This window comes from Caenorhabditis remanei, chromosome V, assembly GCF_010183535.1.
Source record: "Caenorhabditis remanei strain PX506 chromosome V, whole genome shotgun sequence".
Classification (NCBI taxonomy): domain Eukaryota; kingdom Metazoa; phylum Nematoda; class Chromadorea; order Rhabditida; family Rhabditidae; genus Caenorhabditis; species Caenorhabditis remanei.
In genome coordinates, this window is record NC_071332.1 from 17,765,771 (window position 1) to 17,783,902 (window position 18,132).

The following is an 18,132-nucleotide window of genomic DNA, read 5'->3' on the forward strand; positions in this document are numbered from 1 at the left end:
TTGTTTCAATTGTTCAGTTAATAATGCCAATAAAGTTTTATTGAAGAGAGCAATATTCATTGTACAAAAATAATTATGATTCAGCGGTTGGTTCAATCGATAGTGGGGTGAAAAAGTAGGGCTTGTACCATTCACTTAAAAACCCAAGAAAATCCGAAGGTAGTTGAGACCAAGAACTGACTTTGAACTGAAAAAAGTAAGTTTTTACTGGTATTTCAAACTGTACCAAAAGCACAAAAAGTCTCACTTCTTCTATATTGTCAATGGAACCATAATAAGCATTTTCATGAGCGACGATGCTTCTGGTATTTGGAGGTACTGTACACCAAACATTCCAGTAGTAACGATCCCCATTGTCATCAGGATCAGACACTAGCAGTTTTGATCTGAAATTCAGACTCAGGTTATCTGTAAATTCTCAAAAGAAACTCACTTGATTCTGACGTAATCCGAGTTCGAGTTGTTTTCTACTAATGCAAGTGAATAATAATCATCCTTCCATATGTAGACTACGATTTTTTCTTTGTCGTTTTCTTCTTTTTCAATTTCTTCTCGCTCTCCATACTTCATGATCACTCCTTGAAGGCTTTCGACAAGAAACGTACATGGAAAGTTAACAAAACTGATTGAGACATTTTCTAGTGTTGTTGAGCTGAAAAATGTCTTCATTTGGAAACTTTGTTTTCCAAATGTCTCACCTCTCAACAGTCCAGTCCAATGTATGCTCATTGTTACTGTGCTCAGTTGGTATGAATACAAGAAAATAGGATCCCGGATCCAAGGTGATTGATTCAATCAGGTTGTGAGAAAGAAAAAAAGAAATCTCAGGATTCAAAACACAACTCGCTCCTCCTCTACCTGAGCATATATCCTCCACTGACATCAATACTTCTCCACACTTGTTATTGGTAGTTGCACGATGAATGTTCAGATACAGGTGCGCTTGATCTGTAAGCCGATAATCTAAAGAAATGCTTTAATGCTTTTCACTACCATTGAGTGTGTATTCTTCAGAGATGACTTCAATACGGAAAGTCTGACGCTGTTGTGTGTCAAGTCGAAGAACTCTTCAAAGATAAAGTTATTTCCTCAATTGAACGATGTGAGACTCACTGGCAATCCTGTTTCACAGTTCTTTTTATTGTTTGACTGAATAACTGTTTCTCTAATATTCCTGTATATTTACAGACATATAATTCACCGAAACAAAGCAGAAACTCTTCAAATTTCAGCCAGAAAACTCTCGATTCAATTTTCTTATCGTCCAGATGATATTTGCAGGAAACTTCTGTAAATAAATTGAAACAGTTTTCTGGAAACAAACAATACCTTTGCTGTATACTGGTAGAAATTCGTGTTTGTAGTCAATTGTATTAGTGTTACCAATAAGAATCAATCGGTTTCCATTTTGTTCTTTGACATCAAGAATAGAGTATGCGTGGTTTGTTTCTAGAACGGAGTTTTCGAAGTATTTTTTCTTTTCCAAGTCTGTTTCTACATTGTGGGTTCCGGCAGCCATCAAATAACTAGAAGAGCTGAAGCATAAATATTGTAATAGAATCACCTCTTCATTAGAGGATTACCCTCTAATAGTAGGGCACCCTTAAACTATATTCTACTCGTTTTTAGTAACTCTCGTTGAAAGTCTGGCAAAGGTGACCGACAGGAAAATTGGGGTTACTACTGCCTTGGGGGTGAACCCATTTTCATGTGGACAAATGTGGACAAATTTCGAACAAAAACTTACTTATTCTTAATGAGAAATTTCCAAAAACCGTCTGGACAATATTTTTTTTTAATTGCAATAGAACGACAAGGATTTCCGGTAAGACATTCAAAAGCCCAGCTGACGGTGTGACCTCCATTTAGTTCTGCGTAACCTCCTTCGAGTTTTGCAAATGCTTTTTCGATGAATGCCGCCCAGAACTCCTTGGAATTACTTTCAACAAATCTCTCCTTCCCATCAATTTGTGGAATGTGATAATCGATTTTGATCACTTGCCATTCTCCATCGATGAACAATCTTTAAAAATGAGAGACAATATAAGCAAGGACCATATTCAAAACCTACCGAACCTGTACAATTCCACAATCGAAATTGTAATCTCGCGGTGGTAGAACATGCTCCAGAATCTCTTTCCTCTGAGCAATACACATCAAAACAGCTATCAGCCAACAGTCTCCCATGTCTCCTTGTGCGATTTCAAACGGCCATGGATCGTTATAAACACTCCAGTTTTTGTCGAACTCATGAGGCGCGTACCATGGAGCGTCTGATTTCTCGAAATATTTTCTATCTTCTATTGTGCCGAGTGATGCCCCGTTGGGAGGAAATTCTGGATCAACGAACACTTCTCCGGTGCTTCTGGAATTTATGAATTAAAGTAAGGTTAGTTATGTTTTCAAGTGTGGCCCAGTTTTTACCAGTTTGGGTTTCTAGGCCGGCAGTCGAGAGCCAAAACGCCCGGGGTGAAAGATATTTCGACCAGTGATCGAGAAACCCAAACAGAAAAGCTAGGCCAGCACTGATAACCGGTACCTGAGTGTCTCTGCAAGTTTTCGACATTCTTCGTCACTTTTCTCGAAAATGTATTTTTTTGTTGGGGGGAACTTTACGCTGAAAGACATCAGAAATGAATGGTTTTGGATTTTTAATGACCCTTTGGCGAGAAAAAAATGGCTGCGTGGTCAATTCCATGTAATTTCACGCTGAATTTCTCAAGTGCTTATTTCCAAGTTTAGATACTGCGAAAACAGAGTTACACTATTTTGAATTTTCAGGACGTCTCCCAAACACCAAAACTGATATGTCTCTATCAGTTTCTGGCATACCAAAAGTTTGAAAACAGATTCAGAATTCTCATAGTTTCAACTTTCTGAATAATCAATAGGGATTTAGTTGTTTCAGACGTTGTGAACATTACTTTTTTGCCCACGCTGCCAATTTTTTTCTGGCCAAAACGTCATTCAAAATCCAAAACCATTCATTTCTGATGTCTTTCAGAGTCAAATTCTTCCCAACAAAAGAAGAAGTTTTCGAGAAAAGTGACGAAGAATGTCGACAACTTGCAGAGACACTCAGGTACCGTTTGTCTGCGATGGAAACGTGACTAACCTTGTTTTTTTTTTCATAAATTCCAGAAGCACCGGAAAAGTGTTCGTTGATCCAGAATTTCCTCCCAACGCCGCATCGCTCGGCATCCGAACACATAAATCTATCAAGAAACCAGACACTCCATGGCACGCACCTCATCAGTTCGACAAAGACTGGTGTGTTTTTAACGATCCGTGTCCGTTTGAAATCGAACAAGGAAGTTTGGGAAATTGTTGGCTCATAGCTGCTCTGATGTGTATTGCTCGACGGAAAGATATTCTGGAGCACGTGTTACCACGACGAGATTACAATGTTGACTGTGGAATTGTACAGGTTCGGTAGGTTTTGAATTTGGTCTATGCTTATATTCTCACTATTTTTTAAAGATTGTTCATCGATGGTGAATGGAAAGTGATCAAAATCGATTATCACATCCCACAAATTGATGGTGATGAGAGATTTGTTCAAAGTTATTTCAAGGAGTTCTGGGCGGCATTTATCGAAAAAGCATTCGCAAAAGTCAAAGGAAGTTACGGAGAACTAGATGGAGGGGACGCCGGCTGGGCACTTGAATGTCTTACCGGAAATCGTTGTAGTTCTATTGAAGTCAATGACAAATCTCCAGACGATTTGTGGAAAACTCTCACTGAGGCTGAGTAAGTTTTTGTTTGAAAATATAGTCGCGAGAAGAGTGTCGCCTCGCGAGACATCTTGTCCGGTCTCGATTCGAAAAATTTGCGAATCGAGACGAACCAAGTCGAGCCGAAATCGCGAAATCGTGAATTTTTGCAGTTATTTGATGGCTGTTTCAATCAACGAGCTAGAAGAAAACTCTTACAAGAAAACAGAACTTGAAAACTTAGTTCTAGAAACAGAACACGTGTACTCTATTCTTGATGCCAAACAACATGATGGATACCAGTATATTCTTATTGGTTCCACTTGGACAAATGACTACAAACACAAAATTCTACCAGTATACAGCAAAGGTATTGTTTTTTTTTGGTAAACGGTTTCAATTTATTTATAGAAGATTCCTGCAAATTTTACACTGATGATGATAACATTGAATCAAGAGCTTTCTGGATGAAATTTCAAGATTTTATCCGTTATTTTGATGACTTAGATGTCTGTAAATATCGAAAAATATTTCATCAAAGATGCTTCAGTCAGACAATTAAACGAACTGTAAACCAAGATTACCAGTGAGTTTCACATCGTTTAATTGAGACAATAACTATTTCTTTTGGAGAGTTCTTCGACTTGACACAAACCATCGTCAGAACTTCCGTATTAAAATCACTTCTGAAGAAGATTCCAGCGATCATGGTAACCATGAAAACCACTTTATTATTAGGTTGAGTCATAAGTTTCTTTCTTTTTTGGAGGTTGAACATTGACTCACGGTTTCTACGTCCGGTGATTGTTTATCGAGCCAAACTTTTTTGCATTCTAATGACCTTTTCAGTTGTTTCAAGTTAGTGCACAGACTCGTGAGATCGATAGTTTTTTTATGTCTCCAATCAAATTCCTATTTTGGAAAGTGTTTTGATTATAGTCGCATTTATATCAAAATGCTAAGATTTTTATGAAAAAACGAATAAGTATTTTGAAGACAGACTTAGTCTTGCAATAACATTTTAGTTTTGGATCAAACCCTCCGAGACAAAGAAGTTATGATCAGACGATTGACTGGTATGAGAAAACTGTGTTGACCTGGATTTAAGCAGATTACTAAAATATTGGAGAGAGAATTTATATCAAATTATTTGTAAAAATTAGACAGTAACATGAGCAAGTTATGCAACAAAAATTATATACCTAAGCCATTCGAATAAGTGATAAAACTTGGCTGATATGTTTGTTATGGTTTTCGCACTTTTGAGAAAGTTTGTGAAGTAGACCTGAGTGACATCTAGGTCTTTTTTCAACACTCCCAAACAAGTCTGAATTATTTTATTACAAGTAATCAACAGTAGATATATTGCTCTAAAAATGTGCAAAAGATCAAGTGGATTGATTCAGAATTACGAGCAGTAGGGTTCATCAAACTAAAACATTACATGATTTTGATGATGTTGACTTCGGGCTTCCTGCGAAAAAGGACAAATGATGTGAATAATGGAAACAAAGTAAATTCAAAAACATCAACGTCTACTCTACTCAATAATAAACGTTTTCGCCAATTTCTTTATCTAGCGTTAAAGAAAAATCAACAAAAAAAATTTCAAATTTGTATAGTTCAACCATTTTTGTCAACATTTTCTAGGAAAAAAATGGAGACTAAAAATGGTGCCAAAAAAAGGATTCCTCAAGTGTTTTGACGTGTCTACGGCTGAAATTAAGCAGATGGCAAACGTCAAATCACAGGTATAATCACAATGACCAACTATAATTCTCATTATGTGAACTATTACCCTTCAAGAAATTTCGTGTCAAAAACAATCTAAAAAAAGAAAGAAACTTATGACTCAACCTAATATTTCATTAGACCATCGTCTTACAGTAACTTACATGTATCTGAATATTCATCGTGCAACTAGCAATAACAAGTGTGGAGAATTATTTAAAACCGTGGAGGATAGAGGCTCAAGCATAGACTTTCTGATTAAATCAATTACCTTTGATCCCGGATCCTATTTTCTTGTTTTTATCCGGACTGAGCACAGTGACTATGAGTATACGCTGGATTGGTCTTTTGAGAGGTGAGACATTTGGAAAACAGAGTTTCCAAAAGAAGACGTTTTTCAGCTCAACAACACTAGAAAATGTGTCAATCAGTTTTGCTAATTTTCCTTGTTCGCTTCTTGTCGAAAGCCTGCAAACAATGATCATGAAGTGTGGAGAGCGTAAAGAAATTCGAAACGACAAAAAACAAGAAATAGTAGTTTACATCTGGACGGGATTTTGGTCTACACTTGCGCTAGTAGAAAACATGTTAAACTCGGATTACATCAGAGTCCAGTGAGTTTCGTTGGAAAATTTACAAACATTCTGAGTCTTCAGATCAATACTGGAGGAGTTTGATGTGGACTGGAAGATATGTTACCGCAGGAGGTTTTGGTGGAAAGTGCCTCCGAATACAAGAAGCATCGTTGCTCAAAATCGTGATAAGTATCGTGATAACTCTGCTGTTGATATTATAGAAGACGTGAGCCTTTTTAAGGGATACGGACGCGTTTTGAAGAAATTTACTTTTTTTTCAGTTTGATGTCAGTTCTTGGTCACAATTACCGTCGGATTGGCTTGAGTATCGTATTAGTGAACGGCACAGGCCCTACTTTTTCACTCCACTACTAATTGAACCAACCACTGATTCATAATTATTTTTACAATGAATTTTGCGACGATTTGAAACGGCTGAAACTCAGGAATCAGCTATTCATGCTGAAAAGCAAAGAAGGTATTTAGAAGACGTCCTGAAAATTCAAAATAATGTAACTCACTCAGATTTCGAACCATCTGAAATTCGAAAACAGATTCAGAATCCTCACGTCTTCAGCTTTCCAACCATATAACTCATGTATTACTGTAACTGTTAGATACAGTAATCCATTCCTTCTTTCTCCGCGTTTTTTCAGTTACCGCTGTTTTTCATACTTTTCTTATCTAGAGTTTACAGATTTCCAATCACAAACAATATTTCTCAAATTCTCCGATTTTTTGCAGTCAAAATTGCTAATTTTCGGCCAAAACACTTTCCCTCCATTTCCCCTCATTTCTCTAATCCACCCTCCTCATTCCACGCACTCTTTTCCTTTTTCGGTGTTTGCGGACACTGGAACACCGTCACGTCAAATTGCGGAAATTGAATTTTAATTAATTTTTTCGATCTTTTTTCGAACGAAAAATGTGTAATTTTCGATAAATTCATTTGATTTTTTTAGAATTAAAAAAATAAATGATGATATATCTTGTTGAATTACAGCTTTTAGACAAGCTTTCTGTTGAAAAACCTTCTAAAAGAGGGCGAAATCAATTTTTAGCGTTTATACATCAAATACGTTATTTTATTTCGAGTTATCAGACACTCGCGGGCATTTTTTGCCCGAAATTATTTCAGATTCTGTTCACTTGTCAATTTCCGGTCGTTTTTCGTAGCGGTTGTCATGGAAATTTGCGGATTAATCTCACTGGTCGAGAAGAATCGATTTTGAATTGAAAATGACCGAAAAGTCGTTTATTTTTATGCTAAACAGAATAAAAACTAAGAATTTGACACAATAATTGGTTCGAAAGTTAAAATGTTGAAATTTTTCGTAATTTAGCATAGAAAATTCACAAAAATACCGGATTTCGTTAAAATCGGTCGCGATGTTATTCAAAAAATATTCTATGTTAAGTTAAACCAATTTTCTTCCGAAACGATTCATTTTTCAACAAAATTTGAATGGAAAATGTCACAATTCATTAATTTTCAACGTTTTTCCTGGAAAACATGAACAAACTCTATCTAATCGAAAAATAAGGAAATTTTAATGTTGTTTTAACGAAAAAATCTGCTAAAAATGATGATTCCTTCCGTTTTCCTTGTTTTTTATCCCAAAAATTCTGAATTTATTGTTTTCTTCCAGAATCCACCATGCCGAAACCACTTTTCGATCTGATGAAACTTCCGACGCTGGCGCTTAAATCAGTTGTTCGTTTTTCGGAGCCAAATGAAGTGTAAGCCGGTTTTTTGTAGTTTTTTTTTCCAAATTTGAAAAAAAAATTAATTTTCAAATTTTCAGCATCGAAACCTCAATGTCCTCGGATACCTTCTTGGAGGAGCTCAAAAAATTCAAAATTCCCGCCGACTATCTCACGTTTATCCGTGAGGATTCTAGAATCTCACTTGTACTGGGTTTCGACGATATCGCCATTAATATTCACTGTTTTCGCTTTCCATCGGAAACTGGCAAACTGAAAAAGTTGAATGGAGAATATGTATTCTGGAGGAAACACGAAGGGACCAGCAGACGTGTCACCTGGAATTTCCAGACTGCGGATACCTCGATAAAGTCGAATTTCAAAATGATCGATACCATCGTCACTTACTTTTTGACGATTCTGAGAATCAAGACATTCAACTTGAGTTGTCTCATGAATCTCCCGAAATTCAGTGATTTAAGTATGATTCTCAAGTATTCGAAACACTTTGGAAATGTTGGATATCAACGTCGCGACATTCGGAAAACACCGATGTTGCCCGAAGAATTGCGACGTCTTCTGGATGGAATCACCGCGGAAACATGGGATTTGAATATCCGATGCGATGGATTTGAATACGAAAAACCATTGATGAAATGCAAACGTTTTCAGTCTTCATCCATCGGTTGGGTCACCACAGACTGTGTCCTTGGCGCTGATACCGTTAGTGTGAAAATCGATGGGAGACCCAGAAGATTCTTTGATTTTAACAAGATTATTCAATATTGGGTCGATGGGAAAATTCCGAATCTTGAGTTGGTTCAGTACAGACAGTATGATGTGAATGTCGATCAGGGACAGGTTCTTCGTGGGATAAATACGATTGAAACTATTTTTGTGTGAGTTTTGGAGAGCAGAATGGATGGATTTCGGGAACAGGGCTGCGGGAAAAAAATTCCGAAAGTTTTTCTAAAAATTTTGACCAAAAAAGTTTCAAGAAAACTGACTGAAAAGAATTACTTTCTGGATGCATCTTGAATTTGTATGAAAACTGTAAGTATTTCAAGGACAGATCTCCAGAAACATGTTTTTGAGTACAAAATTAGAGGAAAATTGAAAAATCACTATTTTTGTTTCTTTTTCTGCTGAAATTTTCAAAAATTAAGTATCAAAACAGGGATGTGCATATGTAGGCGCTTTGAGCGCTGAAAGAGTTCAAAGTGTGCGAAAATGCGACGAGAGAGTGTGTGTCTGCGTCTCTCCAATTCTCACACTCTCTCTCGCCGCATTTTTCAAATTTCTTGAAAAAATGCGAGGCGCTCAACGTCCCCCGGGCACATACCTGTAACAAAAATAGTGATTTTTCCTGAAGTTTTTGCTAAATTTTTACTCAGAAACAAGTTTCTGGGGGTCTGTTCTTACGAAATTTTCGTTCCAGGGACGGTTTGATAAAACCGTGATAAGCAAATATGCTGGTAATTTAAGAGAAACTTTATATTTTTTTTCCATAAAAATTCTGGAATTTTTGCCATTTTCTGCATAAAACCACTGGAAAAACCGGATTTTTCAAAATTTTCATGCTAATTTGACGATTTTCTATTATATATTTGTCACAAATAATTTGTGATAAACACTCGATTTAGGCAGTTTTCTCGAAAATCTGATGAAAATTTGAAAATTTTTCAGAAAAATTCAATAGATTTTCAACTAGTTTTTCTTCAAAAAATGCGATTTTCTCCAAATTTTGGCCATCATTTTATCAGAAAACTTCGATTTTGGGTGAAAAACCACCGAATTATGAGTTGAATTAGTGAAATATTACTATTTTCGAAAGTAAAACCATAAAATTCATGAAAAAAGAGTTAAAACTCGATAAAAATCGACGATTTTCCGTAAGTAATGAGATTTTCAGTCGGTAGTCGATAATTTTTAGCATAGAAACCGCTCAACTAGCTATAAACTACAATACGCCCACCCAAATCTCTATAAAACTCCAATTTTTCCAGCGAGCCCGACTTCCGTCGTCGACTAATCGACTTCTTGGACCATCCGGCCGACATCAAACGCAAAACTGACGGGCGCCGTGCAACCGTTCTCTTCGGACCCGGCACAATCGAGTTCTGTGTCTGGAAACCGGAATACATTTTGGGATTGACAGAGCGATCGTTCGCTCGATACAAACGAAGTATCGGGGAGTTCGAATATTGATAATTTCATGTGCATTTATTTATTTTTTGTGTAATTTAACAGCTAACCCTCGAATATTGTGAAATTTCCTACTCCAAACCTGTGATATAAATTAAAAATACTTGATTTGCTAGAACCGTGCCCTGCCTTTGCAATAGTGGGCGGAGCCGCCCTAAGCAAGAATCGATATCCATCCCCTTAGGCCTTGAGACCCCGACACCTCATTTACCCTCTAATATTAAGCAAACATAGTTGATTTCCTAGAACCGTGCCCTGCCATTGCAAAAGTGGGCGGGGCCTGCCTTAGCGAGAATCAATAGGCCTTGAGACCTAGGACACCTCATTTACCCCACTAATATGACTACCTTCCCTTTGCTAAAACTCCCTGACTTGGCTATAAACGAAGTAGCCCGACAAATCGAGCCATCTGATATGTAAGTGACTAATCGACTTCTATTAATTACCGTGAAAAAATTGAAAAAATTCAGAATCCAATTAACCATGATCTCCGCCCGCTTTAAAAGATACTTGACTCAAAATAAGCTATTTTTGGACACTCTCACATGGGAAATGCCAGCGAGTATGTCACTGAAATTTTCGAAATTCACAATTGCAATCTCTGTCGAACAGAACTGTCCTGACTCGAGACCCCGAAAAATCAATAATTCTATCATGCAAATGAGTGTGCATAGAAAACGGAATGAGCCATTGACTCGGTGGCATCTGAAACATGATTCGTGTCATTGGGATCTTCTGGAGAATCTCACAATTCATCTATTGAGTATTCTGAATGTGAAGCATTTCGACTTCACTTCCGAATTTCAAATTTCATCTTACAACAAATTATTCGTCTGGAAATACGCGGAAAAGTTTACGACTATTGCAATCCTCCCCTGGCTTAAATACCCCGCTTTTTTGAGCCAAGAAAATATGCTCCATTTTCTAGAAGTCGTCAAAACAGACGAGCTCCAATTCAATGCAAAATGTGAGCACTTCCAGTACACTGGCTCCGTCAAATGCTCCAAATTACATCTTGGAGAACTCAGCTGGGTGACCAATGAGTTTTTAAAGAATATGGAGTGCCGGGAGGTGCTGCTCAGAGGGGATTCCGGAGCACATTTGAATTATAATCAACTCTTCCGACAATGGATTGATGGAGAAGGGAATGAGATGTTGGAGGAGTTGAACGTTTGTTTTGGAGAGAAGACTCAATGTGATCGGAAGAAGTTTTTGGAGGGGATCGAGGTGGAGATGAGTATTTTGAGGTAAAATTTTTTTCCAAAACAGTATGAATAACTGAAAAGGGAAGTCTTGGGATTGCAAACGATCTATTAATTTGGTACTTTTGACTCCAGTGAGTCCATTTCTGCAATCAAAACCGGCTAAATGTCTCTGCGAGCCGAGTTATGAGCTCTCAATCGGCAAATAGTAAACGCAAAGATGTTCTTATTTTTCCAGTGTACGAACACATACAGTACCGCTCAAAAGTATATTAAGTTTTGCCTTTTTCAGTTGATAATCCCCAACTTTGAGAGTGTGTCATAGTAAAACTAACAGTCCCACAAAATAACCTATTTTGGGATCAAACAGACCAAGAATAAAATTTCATTTTTGTAGGCAACTTTTTTGTACGGACGCTCCCTAGCAGGTTACATGTCGACAAAGTAATTCCTCCCTCAAATCGACCCATTTCAGTGCAAATTAGTGCGATTTCTGAGCTGTCGTCTTAAAATAATCATAACTCTCTAGGGAATGTCCGTACAAAAAAGTTGTCAACAACAAAAATGGAGCTCTATTTGTGATCTATACACTCTGTAAGAACGCACGGCCTCCGCTGGAGGCCGTGAGAACGGTGCCGTGCTAATAAATGGGTAAAAGTTTAAAACTGGATCCAGAATCCTCATACCTTCATCTCCCGTTTCTTACCTGCTGTGCGATAGAGCGCACTTTCATCCCAACAGTAACCTTTTCTAGTGCCGCGGACCTCAAACGCCGCCAAGCTCGCATCGAGCGTGTCGTCGGAGACATTCGACGCAAAACCGACGGACGTCTCGCCACGATTACAGTATACCCACCGCCGCATGCCTCGATTCAAATGATTGTCTGGCATTCGAAGCATATGGAGGAGTGGGACAAAGAGACGAAGGAGAAGTTCAATAACTTGATTAAAAATTGAAATTTATAAATTGTCAGATCAGAAACAAAGGAATAAATAAATCTTTTGAAAAGATGAATAAATACATAAATACACAAGGATGAAAATACAGGAAAAGAAATAAGAAATGTACAAAAATCAGCGTCGTCTACGAACAAATGTCACCTTCGTAACCGTCTTCTTTCCCGTTTCATCCATCACATTCAATTGAAGATTGATTCCAATCGGGTTGCCATTTCCCTTCGTCACCAGGGGGACGATCATCTTCGAATTCGGTTTCACCATCCAACGCGCGTCTTCTTCCGTCTGTCCGATGAGTCGATATTCGGGTTGTGGGAGCTCTTTTGTGCAATCGGGAGTGCAGACGCATCGGACGAGTCGTCCCGTTGGTATCACGTTGTCTCCGTCGGCTGGTGCTGCTGGGAACACGTCGTTGTGGGGGGTGAGGTTGGCGTACTGGAAGAAGGGAGAGGTTTCGGTTATAAAGCGGGTGGTTCTAGTTCAAACAGTTTCGATTGGACATTTTTATAATGGGCGGTTACAACTCGTACCAGTTGTCATTTGATTGTCAGATAACAACTGGTACGAGTTGTTTCCGATTTGAAACTATTACGGTGTAGAACCACACGAATCAAAACCGGTCCGAATTGAATAGTTTGGTGCAGACGTCTCCAATTTGTACGGTTCTAAAACGGCCGGATCTAACTGACACAGTTTCCATTGAGGTTTCCTTTTTAATGGCTTTAAAACGGTTCTAAAACGACATGAGCAAAATCAAACGGTTCCGATTTGGGCGGTTTCAACTCGTACCACTTTTTATCATTTAAAAACAGAAATTCTACAGTTATAAAACCACTTGTTTTGACTCGACGGTTCTAAAACGGGACGTTTCAGTTTGTACCTGAACCAACTCTAAACTGGTACGGATTATAACCGCCCAAATCGAAACTATTAGAAACTAGGACCGGAATTTGACCTGCTTCAACGGATTCCGGTTCTAAACCGTCTCGGTTCTAATCCGGTACACCCCAACTCACCATCGCCTCCACCTTTTTCTGCAACTCTGGACTCATCCGTGACGTCTCCTGGCTCGCTCCCAACACAGCCTTGCCAAGTGTCCCCATCGTTGTCGCGAACGCGGCGCCGATTAGTTTTGCCAACGTGATTTTGGTCGGATCGTTGACCGGAGCCTTGTTCTCATTGTCGTCTGGAGAAGACATTCTGGAAAGAGGGGAAAAATGAGAAATTGGAGAAGGAAGGAGAAAAAAACGAGACGTGGTGGTGCCATTATTTCAAAAATTATATTTTCGGGTAGACCTTGTCTCGACCTTCATTTTTGTAGTTGACCCAATTTTTGTACGTGTTCTCCCTAGAGAGTTACCGACCGTTGACAGTTTTTTGGTGCAAAGCTTCCCCCGCCCCATAACTCTCCAAGGAAGACTCGTACAAAAAAGTGGTCAACTACAAAAATGAAGATCTAGACAAGAGTTTCAAAATAAGCTAACATTCGCCAAGTTTTGAGTGATACGGAGCAAAATGCACAAGCTCAACGAGAAAGAAAAGAAAAATCGATCAAAAGCATCGTCTTTTGACAAAAATCGAAAAATTTTAATAGAAATTCCCGCTTAAGGGAAATTTCACATGGCATGCCTGAATACCTATTGGTAGGTCATATAAGAGCTTTTGATCTACCGCGTTTCTCATGGAAATTCCTGGTTGTTGCAGACCTGCAAAGACCTCAAGGAGTATTTGGAGATACTTTTTTCTCAAATTTTTTTTTGAATTTTTTGAATTTTGAATCCTGACAGCGTGAGCTTTCCAACCTGAATAAAAAACCAAGACCTTTCCCGATAATAAGAACTATTGTGGACTCAAGTGTCCCTAGCTGAAATCGAAACTCAAAAAAATATTCGAAAATTTCATACTTTTTAGAAAGACAATTCTATGACGAAAGCCCTTAGCTCCCCTTTAAGCTCTTGGTCTCTAATTACCCTAATTAACGATTTTGAGTAAGAAGATTTTATTTTTGCTCTACTCGGAAAACCGGTACCTTTTCAAAACTACAGAGAGTCGTTTGCAAAATGTTTTAGGTTTTTCGAAATTCAACCTTTTCTCCACAAAAACACGAGTACACACAAACCTATAATTAGTAGTAGGAGTATACTTTGGACAAACATTTTGAAACTGATCGTTGAAATTTTTTCAAACGTTTTTCTTTTTTCAAACGTATTCTTATTTGTGAAACCGAACCAGTTAAAATTTTCTAGAAAAAATTCCAAACAGCTGTAAAGATGATGTCATAATGGACCTATTCTGGGGTAGCAAAAAATAGTTATTTGCTCATTTTTTGCTATTCAGAAAATAGTAAAAATAGCAAAAAACTCCTGGTTTGGAGGTATTTTTTGCTTGACCTTTTCTAGGCCAGCCGGCGGATTTCTTGGCCATGTGTAGATTTACGGGAGCTTTTTTTTGGGATTTTTTCAGCAAAGTTCGGAAAAAAATGATTAAACGATTACAAAACATGAAATTAATTAATAAAATTACGAATTCAGTTCAAAAGTAGCGATAAAGTACATGGATGCTGAAAAAATCACAAAAAAATCTCCCGTAAATCTACACATGGCCAAGAAATCCGCCGGCTGGCCTAGAAAAGGTCAAGCAAAAAATACCTCCAAACCAGGAGTTTTTTTGCTACTTTCTGAATAGCAAAAAATAAGCAAAAAACTATTTTTTGCTACCCCAGAATAGGTCCATAAGGACTTTTGAATTTTGAGGGCTGACCAATGTGGTGGACTGACTAGGGAAGCGCTCCGAGTTAAGATGGAGTTATATGTCGAGATATATATCACTAGAACCGAAATTTTCCGCTGATTTCAAATCTGTGTCCTGTTCTTGCTAAAAGATCTCGTGAAAAAAGTTATTCGCGTCTTTGTGGCTTCTCCGTGCAAAAAATGAGCATTTTCAAGACTCTCAAAATTAACGTTTTTCTCATTTTTTTTTTCAAATTTTTTAGTTTCATACGTATAAATACGGATGTAAAGATGATTTTAGCATAGTTTGATTTCAGAATTTTTTTTCAGAATAAATTTTTTTGTGTGGCTTCTTAAATTTTCAAAAATGACGCATCTACAAAAAAAATGTCTAAAAATTTTCTATAGTTCCAACACAAACAATACAATCTACATTATTGGAAATACACGTACAACATTTTAAAAAATTGGTCTTGAAAATGCTCATTTTTGCATTGAGAAGCCACACACAGGTGAGTCGCGAACGACCCGTTACGGATGCACCGCAAGTCGCGCGCGGTCCGCATAGGAATCATATAACGCGTTCTCTGTAAGACACAAGCAACAGAGGTACTAGGGAAAGTTTGTTATTTAAACATGTACTCTGGGTCTTGGGTAACACATATACCCAATATTGGGTCGCAGCTCCGGGTTACTGTAGTACGGTAGGTGCTCATAGGTCGAAAAATGAATTTTTTGAAAATTATATGTGGGTCCGTATGCGATCAGTAACGGATCGGTTCGCGAACGGAGAGAATGTAACGGCGAGCGCTTCCTCCCTTCTATTTTTGTTCTCATTTACTACAAAACCCCCGTTTTTCCAGTCAAACCATACAAAATGGATATTTTATTTTGTTTATTCTGAAAAAGATAACATTTAATACATAAATACATGATTAATACATAAATAAATACGTAAAAATCACATAACATTGGAAAGTAATAAATTTAGGATAATTCCATGGAAAGTCAAATGTATCGACGGCTTCCGATGCAATCCTCACGCGAGTAAAATTTTTTAAAGCAATATTTTGAACGATCGCAAATGAAAAAAGCTCAAAATTAGAAAACAAACAAAAAAAATAAATAATTCAGCAAGAAAAAAATAGATGGAAGAGGGTGCAGTCTTTAGTCCCTCAGACCTCAGCCATCGGTAACGGATCCGTACGCGAATCCGTATACCATCCGCGCGCGAGTCAATTGCTTTTCCACGCTAAAGTGCAGAGCCGTATTCTATCCGTTCGCGATTTTTGGAAACGGACCGTCTGGCCAGTCGTGAAAATAGCCGTAACGGATCAGTTACGGACCAGAAACCTGGTCCATCCGCATACGGTTGAAGCGCACTTTACCTGTGCAAAGACGCAAATAACTTTTTTCACAGAGTCGTTTAGCAAAAACAGAAGACAGATTTGAAATCAGCGCAAAATTTCGGTTCCAGCATAGTTGTTAAGGCCCGGGCCGGTAGAAAATTTTCAAGCCCGCCCGGCCCGAAGGCCCGGTTTCAAAAAATGACCCTTTTTTCCAATTTTTTTTCGTAATTTTTTCAATTTTTCATCGAAAATGTGACCATTTTTCACGATTTTTCAGAATTTCTTCTAATTCTGAATGACCAGTCGGTTCACGTCGCCTAACGGCGACTAAACCTCCTTTTCTACACCACCCTTCTGGTAGTTACAGCGCCTACGGCGCTTCCCAAACGGTTGAGACTATCGAGGTCTCAGAATTCTCTCCAACTTATTGATCGTAATATTTTTCTTAACTTGTTTGTATTTTTCTAGCTGTGAGCAGACCGTTTCGGAAAAACACAATTGTCATATCTCTACTTTTCTGATACAATTTCGTTCCCTTAATCCTCCATTTTTTCTAAATCTAGCGATAAGAAAAAATCTTCCACGTCCCCACATGGGACACATCCAACTGATTACAGTCAACGTTGCCTAACTTGCAAGATCGGATTCCTAAACGCATTCACCTACATCATTTGAAAAACAAACATGGCCGTGAAATATAGCGCCTAGCAGTATGGATTCACTTGATCCATCCTTCCACTGTAGTGAGGATGTGGTTCTGCATCAGTAGCACCTACTGGAGAAACAGCTCGTTGACGTGTCGACTTCCGAACTTGACGTGGTCTGCCCGTCTCTTTCACTTGAGTTACAGATGTTCTGATGGTGTTGGCTCTTGTTCTTCCCGCCGTCACATCTGAAAGCAGCCTGGGAAATTATGAAGTCCGTCCAGATTTCGTTTGTTCTTCGGACTCATTTTTCCTGCTGATTTCCATTTGTTTCGTGTTGGTTCTGTTATAGTTCGACTGTCGACTGCTCAGTGTCAGACTGTAGAAATCTTCAGATTGATGTATCATTTGCCATAATTTTCAATCTCAGAGATAGTAAAGATTCGGACAATCTTGGGTGCCGGAAAGCAGTGCCCGACGTCTCTTTTTTGTCTATATTTTTCACCGGCTTTTTTCACCGGCTCCTGTGTCATCAGCTGAACGCCCTCGATCCCGTCAATTCCGTTAAATTCTACGCTCACATCTAAATCCGAGCTGATATCCGTACTTGTTCATATTCATCTCGTCTCTTTCTGCCGTCAGGTCAACAACATTTGCTATGGAATCCTGACAATATCTGGTCCGGATAGCTTCACCGGACGTTTTCTTCTTGCCGTTTTTCTTTGCCGATCTCTGTGTCGTGTCCTCTAGCCAATCAATTTCTCCAAGCTCCACTCTCCCATCTGATTCTGATCGATGGAACACACCTTCATCTATTTCTTCTTTTGTACTCATCAGACTTACTATTAGACCATTCAACCCGAAAGTCAGACTATCACGAAGCCGAAGAACAGCGTCCGAGGTGAAGGTGTTATTACGGGAAACAGGAGAAGCACCACCATAAGCATCCAGTGAATTGTCGGCGGGAACAGTTAGTAGTTAGAAAGAAAATGATAGTTATCAGCGGTTGGAAAAAACGGATTTTACGTGTCCCATATCAGGACTTCACGCGGCTTCCGCTCATCATTATATTTAAAAAATGGGTGAAGCGAAAACAGTGGTAAGAAGAAGGGAAATGCTAGCCAAAATGTCTTTTAAAACTTTTTTATGTGGGCCCATTTGGATCAACAATGGATCCATCACCTGTGTCCTGAAAACAGCCCGTATCTAATTGTGTTACCGATCAATCTGGAAGGAAAGGAAACGTTTTTAGTCCTCTATTTTTTCTGAATCCGATGATAACAAAAAATGCTTGTCGTCGTTCCTCTTTAGGAAACGGTCCGCA

The 18,132-nt window shown here is 38.4% G+C and overlaps 5 protein-coding genes across 5 annotated transcripts; 3 read left to right on the top strand and 2 right to left on the bottom strand.

The window, feature by feature from the left end:
- Positions 1-73: 73 nt before the first annotated feature.
- On the bottom strand, positions 74-2,628 carry GCK72_020883 (uncharacterized protein; the record flags this gene model as incomplete). Its single annotated transcript, XM_053733863.1, has 10 exons — positions 74-187; positions 248-386; positions 434-652; positions 699-948; positions 994-1,067; positions 1,114-1,288; positions 1,384-1,535; positions 1,748-2,023; positions 2,072-2,365; positions 2,540-2,628. 10 exons carry the CDS (start codon positions 2,626-2,628, stop codon positions 74-76), a joined length of 1,782 nt encoding a protein of 593 aa, XP_053582776.1.
- A 365-nt stretch (positions 2,629-2,993) lies between these two features.
- GCK72_020884 (uncharacterized protein) lies at positions 2,994-6,417 on the top strand (the record flags this gene model as incomplete). Its single annotated transcript, XM_053733864.1, has 10 exons — positions 2,994-3,082; positions 3,142-3,432; positions 3,481-3,750; positions 3,887-4,083; positions 4,128-4,299; positions 4,347-4,423; positions 5,601-5,799; positions 5,846-6,058; positions 6,101-6,245; positions 6,301-6,417. 10 exons carry the CDS (start codon positions 2,994-2,996, stop codon positions 6,415-6,417), a joined length of 1,770 nt encoding a protein of 589 aa, XP_053582777.1.
- A 1,259-nt stretch (positions 6,418-7,676) lies between these two features.
- On the top strand, positions 7,677-9,931 carry GCK72_020885 (uncharacterized protein; the record flags this gene model as incomplete). The annotated part of the gene is made up of 3 exons (XM_003106439.2): positions 7,677-7,759; positions 7,825-8,622; positions 9,730-9,931. The coding sequence occupies 3 exons, from the start codon at positions 7,677-7,679 to the stop codon at positions 9,929-9,931; spliced, it is 1,083 nt and encodes a 360-aa protein (XP_003106487.2).
- Positions 9,932-10,267: 336 nt separating this feature from the next.
- GCK72_020886 (uncharacterized protein) lies at positions 10,268-12,086 on the top strand (the record flags this gene model as incomplete). Its single annotated transcript, XM_003106564.2, has 3 exons — positions 10,268-10,344; positions 10,399-11,175; positions 11,885-12,086. 3 exons carry the CDS (start codon positions 10,268-10,270, stop codon positions 12,084-12,086), a joined length of 1,056 nt encoding a protein of 351 aa, XP_003106612.2.
- Positions 12,087-12,203: 117 nt separating this feature from the next.
- GCK72_020887 (uncharacterized protein) lies at positions 12,204-13,285 on the bottom strand (the record flags this gene model as incomplete). The annotated part of the gene is made up of 2 exons (XM_003106562.2): positions 12,204-12,521; positions 13,103-13,285. 2 exons carry the CDS (start codon positions 13,283-13,285, stop codon positions 12,204-12,206), a joined length of 501 nt encoding a protein of 166 aa, XP_003106610.2.
- Positions 13,286-18,132: the final 4,847 nt, after the last annotated feature.